Raw genomic sequence first — 5,958 nt, forward strand, 5'->3', positions numbered from 1 at the left:
CTATACTACCCTCAAGCCAATGGGGAAATCGAATGGTTTAACAGAAGTTTGAAAGAGAGTTTGCTTTCTGGAACTGGAAGGGCGATTGTGGATAACCTTCACTACTGATTTCTTGCAAGCATACCGGGCTACACGACATGCCACAATGCAAAGATCACCTGCAGAGTTACTGCATAGGAAACAGATGAATACTAAAATGAACATTACTGGATTGTTAAAGGCACGACCTGAGGCCCCAACCGAGCATGATGTGAGAAAAACAGTTGAACAGAACCAAGGAAAGTATAAGGCTTTCACAGACAAGGGGCAGGGTGCTAAGGAACCAAAGTTTCAGTGTGATTCCTTTGTTAGAATACGAAAACCTGAAATTTTAAGCAAATGGGACCGTAAATTCACAGCTCCTCTTAAAATCATAGGTGTAAGGTCCCTTCTTCTCTATCGCCTTTCTGATGGGTGGGTATGGAACGCTTCTTATCTTGTACCTGCCTATGCACCAAGAGGAGATTATGCCAACACCCAGTCTGTATTGGATGTCTTCACCGTAGTATCAACACAACAAGACATTGCACTGAAACCAGGGCTTGAGAGACGGCCTGTCAGACCCAGATGACCACCTGTCTGGACTACAGACTATGTTATGTAGTATCTATAATGTTTTTAGTGTAGTATTTCTGTCAACGGTATAGTGCCTTGTTTCCTATTTGTTCCTGTGGTTAGAACAACGTTTATTGTAATTGGGAGAGTTTCTTAAGAGTGGAGGGAATGTGGTGTTTAGATGTTGCTTGTAATTATTAGAATTGGGAGGACTGGCTGCTGGGAGTCTGAAAGGACAGGAAACAGGAAGGAGGGGGAGGAGTTGAAGAGGCTGAGGGAAAGCTAATGAAGGTGCAGCAGCAGCTTGGAAAAGAGGTTTCCACTTTAAAAAATAAAGTCCTGGTGAAGTTTGTTAGTACCCTTGCCTGGCTACTACAACACCAGGCTTCCCAAGCACACCTGCTTGCTTTCTCTTCAGAGATGGCTACAGTGTGACTGCCCCCAGCACAGAAATTTTTATGCAAGCTATTTTATTCTTAAGATAAAAAAACCCATACACACATGCTAATAAGTGTAATCACCCCAACTCTAACATGGGCTCTGGCAGGAGCTGTCCCGCAAAACCCTACAAATGGATCTCTTCTATGGAGACAAGTTCATAAAAGCCTCAGCTCAGGATGAATACAGTCTTATGGGACCTCACTAGGCTCAGTCCTTCCAACCCTTCCCTAAGGAATGGGACCCTCCATGGACCAATGATCTTGTCCATTTACTGTGTCAGGAAGAAAGGCCCTGAGCCTGCTTAAAACCAAGATATTTATCTAAAAATCCTTTGTCTGTTGGTCTCTGGAGAATCCAGTTGCAACTGGGATATGCACTCCTCTCCAGAGGGGTGGCTTGCAAGGCCTGATAACTGGAGGAATTACATTAACATTCCCCTCCTACTAGAGGAGTTACATACAGTTCCACAATAAGAACTACACAATTTCATTTTAATACAATGGATCCCAAAAGGTATCTGTTGCGGTTCAAATACAAGACAGCACAAAGCTTTAAGCAAGCAAACAGGCTGGTCTGCCAACGGACTGCTCCTGTCAGCTTTCCACCCTCTCCTTTATTCTTTCTCTCCCCCCGCGCATTACATTCTCCAACAGATAAAAGGAATACACTGGCTTTGTTTAACATTCTTATTTACCAATTTCTATCTACTGCATTCCTTGCTCTCGGGCCTTGAGCCCAGTCCTGGGAGGCTTCCCACGGTTCATGTAATCTGGGTGAAATTCCAAGGTTCATGCCCTTGAGAGGAGCTGTGTGTGCACTGCTCCTACACAATACTCCGGGTGTGCCCTGAATGTTGCCAAGTGCATGAACCTTGTATGAATCCTACATCCCCTCCTTTTTTGTTTATTTGTGCTCGGCCATCTCATGGTAGCCATCAATTTGCTTTTGCAAGCCAATTAACTCCCGGACAGACAAGGTCATAACTCGTGGAGCCTGCCAGGGCAGGTCTCAACAAAGCCTTAACAAAAAGGAAATACATTGCACACAGCAACAGCAAAAAATAAGCTTAAGAAGGTAAAGTGTAATTGGCCAGGCCCCAATTAGCCATGCTAGAGTACTGGGAAGAGAGGTTCGCGTAAGCAGCGAGCATCATCTCATTCCCAATTTCCTCAGGGTGATGACATACCGGAATAAGGCACGTACCTAACAGTTCTTCAGCTGCTACAAAATCAAATAAACAAAAGTGGGTAACATTTGCTATTGAAGCCAATCTTTCCCATAGGTTATATGTCATTCGGGCCCGTAACAGAGGAAGCGCTCCAGAGCCAACCCCTAGCAGGCACAAAAGGCATACAATCAATACAGAATTAGCAGTAATTTGGGTGAGAATTGCCACAAACAAAGTCTCAGGAGTCTCTGGCTGTTGGTTTGCTGCCAGTCTTCGTTGAGCTGCGGCGACCAATGCTTTTACTGCTCCCCATGTCACGGGCTGGCTTGGGACGCTACGCCTCCTCCATTTCCGTCCCGCCGTTGTCGACCCGGGAGGCACCGCGTTCTCCTCCAAGGTCAGCTGAAACTTCGGTATGGGGTTCGATAGCCCCTGGTGCCACGCCATGCTGTTTCAGTGCCGGTCGCACACACCGGGCCGGAACCCACAACGGTCCTGCAGGGAGAAACACAGCAGCATATCCCCGACCCCAAGTGATTAAAGGCACTGGGCCCAGCCATTGCGGATCGGGCAGCTGACAGTAATAGACACGCGGTCTTTCCAGTACCTCGGACTTATGAAAATGCCAATCCGTGGGGGTCTGCTGATCTGCGTTCAGTGTTAAATTATTTAAAGTAAACAAAAGGATATGCATTTGTTGCTGAATGTCTCCTAAGGTTCGGAGACGCAGCTCCCCTTGTTTTAATTATTTGTTGAGCAAGGTTTTTAGCGTGCGATTTGCACGTTCAACAATAGCTTGGCCTGTGGAACTATAAGGGATCCCGTGTTTGAGACGGACGTCCCATTGGGCACAAAAGGTGGAGAGGGCTGTGGAGCAATAGGCTGGGGCATTATCCATTTTTATCTGGCTCGGGCGACCCATAACAGCAAAACAGGATAGCAAATGGTGACTAACTTTGGGAGTGGCTTCCCCACGCTGTGGGGTCGCCCAGAGGAATCCTGAATAGGTATCAATGGAAACATGTAAAAATGAATGGGGTGGAATTGTGGCACGTGAGTGACATCCATTTGCCACAGCTGATTCGCTGTGGTACCTCTGGGGTTAACGGCATAAGAAAAGGTAGGGGCGGCAGCGGCACAGTGGGGGCAGGAACAAACAATAGAACGTGCATGATCAGCAGAAATGTAAAACTGTCGGGCCAAAACAGAGGCAGACTGATAAAAAGGAATGGCTTTCAAGGGGGTCAGAAAAAAGGGAATTTACCTGACCACGTAACGCGCGATCAGCACGCGCATTGCCTTCAGTGAGTAGCCCAGGCAGAGGGGTATGACTGCGAATATGACCAACAAAATAAGGGAAATTACGAGTGGTGAGGAGATACTGTAAGGACAAAAACAGGCAAAGAAGGTCCGCATCGACCTGAGGGGTGATGAGGGCAAGGGGTAAATGATCAATTACCTGATAAACATAATGCGTGTCCACGATCAAATTAAAGGGACAATCAGCAAAAAGTTAAAAGGCCAAAATAACAGCAGCTCGTTCCAAGGACTAGTGAAGCTTTCCAAGCGCTGTGCATGCAAATGTTGTTGTACAAGCGAATGAAGCGCTTTCAGCTTCTCTAGGGGGAGGGGCCACTGGTCAATCCATACGGGCTCTAAGGATTGCCATACCAACGGTAATGCGGATGGCAAGGTGGGTGAGGGAGGATTTTGGGCCATTATATATTAATATCGAGGGTGGTGTCCAGCTTTACAAGTAAGTCACGGCCCCAAATATTGAGGTGGACAGGGAGTACAAAAGGGCGGATTGTAGCAAGGGCACGGCCTCCTGGTTTAGAGACCGTGACCCAAGAAAAACTTTGGCGCCCGGGTTTGCTACCCCCGATCCCCCACAACTCTTTAGAAGGAACTGTTGGCCAACTGACCGGCCACTCCGGATCACGAATCACCGTAAGGTCAGCTCCAGTGTCCACCAGCCCTGTAAAAGGAACATTATTTAAGAGAAGTGTTAACTGAGGTTTCGAGGGGCGGACCGACATTGTTAGAGCAACAAGTGGAGAGGACGTGTTGTGAGACGGCAACTGAGACAGCGTCAATCCAAAGCCGTTCCCGCCCCGGGCTCGATCCTCTGCGGCTGGCACCTGATAGGGGACTAAAATAAATTGCGCAATTGACCGTCCACGCGGGAGCGACTGTGGAAGATGGGTCCACACCTGAACCTTAATAACGCCGGTGTAATCGGCATCAATGACCCCTGGGATGACAAAAAAAACCTGTTTTCCAGCGTGTGAGCGAGGGAGAACCAGACCCACAAAACTGGCAGGGAGAGGTCCCGTCACCTGTGTCGGTATGACGCAAACCTCCCCCGGTAACTGAAAATCAGCGTCCTTCTGCATAATCAAATCAAGCCCTGCACTTCCGGCAGTCACCGCCCTCATGGAGTCTACAGATTTTAAGGCAGAGGGACAGTTGTCTGAGTGGGAAACACCCCCGTTTGACCCTGGGTTCTGGGGAGACCCGTCGTGCGGTTTCCCGACCCGCTACAACACTGATTAGCCCAGTGATAGCCCTTCCGACACTTGAGGCACTTCTTTGAGGGGCGGACGGGTGCCGTCGATGAGCGGCTCTCCCACTGAAAGTGACCCTCCTTACCACAGCGGTAACAACGCTTCCCCTCCTTCCCGCTTTTCCGCAGGGCGGCGGCCAGAACCCCAGCTTTATGTGCTTGTGTGCCGATCTTTTGGCACGCCCACAGCATGTCCAACAGCTCTAGAATGCCAGCGGCTTGTGCCGCCTGGAGAGCACGGCGGCAATCCTCGTTCGCATTTTCAACCACCATTTTTAACAGGATCTCCTGAGCTGCTGCAGGATTATCCACCTGTCGGAGGATAGCCTCCTGCAATCTGTTGGTAAAATCCATAAAGGACTCTGATGCACCCTGACGGATACTGGCAAAGCTTTTGGTAGGCTTGCCTGAATCCAGGACCTTCCGGAAAGCATGCTGGGCGCAGGTGGAAATAATAGGGAAGACGGCCTGAGGGAGTTGAGACTGCATCTGAACGGTAGCAAACTGGCCCTCCCCTGCCAAGTGCTCATAAATGATACCTTGCTCTCTATATACCTGGGCTTGGCGTTCCGCCATCTGCCGATACTCACTAAGCCAAATAACATACTGACTGGGCGTCAGCATCATGCGCAACAGCGCCTTCCAGTCTTCAGGGATCAGGGTGTACCCAGTACTTAGCCCTTCAATGAGACCACGTACATATGTGCTAGTGAGGCCGAACTCGCGAATCACTTTCTTTACCTTTCTGATCACCGACTAAGGCAAACTGACCCAGTTTGCAACCTGGTTGCCCTGGCCATCATCCTGCCAGGTCACTGGACAAACTGAGACCAGATCAGCCAGCTCCTCTGCTGTAATATCTGAGCAAGTCTTCGCTGCGTGAACCATTTGTTGCACCAGCGAAAGCCCCTGAGCAGACGCGGACGACCCCCCAGGGGGCCCCGGAGCATGGGGCCCCACAGGGGGACGGTGATCACACACCGGCTCCGGTGGGGAAGGCAAGGGAGGCGGTGGTAATAGAGCACTGTGGGTGAAGCAGGGGGAGGGATGGTTGCAGGAGCGGACGGGGGTGGCGGGATCGGCAGCCCCTCTGTTGGCGCGGGAGAGGGCCTTTCCGAGGCGACACGCTGTGTCACATCGCCAGAAGGGGGGATGACTGCAGGAGGGGACGGGAGTGGCGAGAGCACCA

General features: G+C 50.0%; 1 protein-coding gene across 1 annotated transcript; it reads right to left on the bottom strand.

The window, feature by feature from the left end:
* Positions 1–1,585: 1,585 nt before the first annotated feature.
* Positions 1,586–5,624, bottom strand: LOC140916957 (endogenous retrovirus group K member 6 Gag polyprotein-like). Its single transcript, XM_073358854.1, has 2 exons — positions 4,129–5,624; positions 1,586–3,534 (listed from the first exon to the last, which is right to left on the bottom strand). The coding sequence occupies exon 1, from the start codon at positions 5,394–5,396 to the stop codon at positions 4,656–4,658; it is 741 nt and encodes a 246-aa protein (XP_073214955.1). The 5' UTR covers positions 5,397–5,624; the 3' UTR covers positions 1,586–3,534; positions 4,129–4,655.
* Positions 5,625–5,958: the final 334 nt, after the last annotated feature.

Source organism: Lepidochelys kempii, chromosome 9, assembly GCF_965140265.1.
Source record: "Lepidochelys kempii isolate rLepKem1 chromosome 9, rLepKem1.hap2, whole genome shotgun sequence".
In the NCBI taxonomy this organism is placed as follows: domain Eukaryota; kingdom Metazoa; phylum Chordata; order Testudines; family Cheloniidae; genus Lepidochelys; species Lepidochelys kempii.

Excerpts from the sequence above, each read along its gene's own strand:
- LOC140916957 (XM_073358854.1), bottom strand. The coding sequence starts at position 5,396 with ATGATGCTGACGCCCAGTCAGTATGTTATTTGGCTTAGTGAGTATCGG.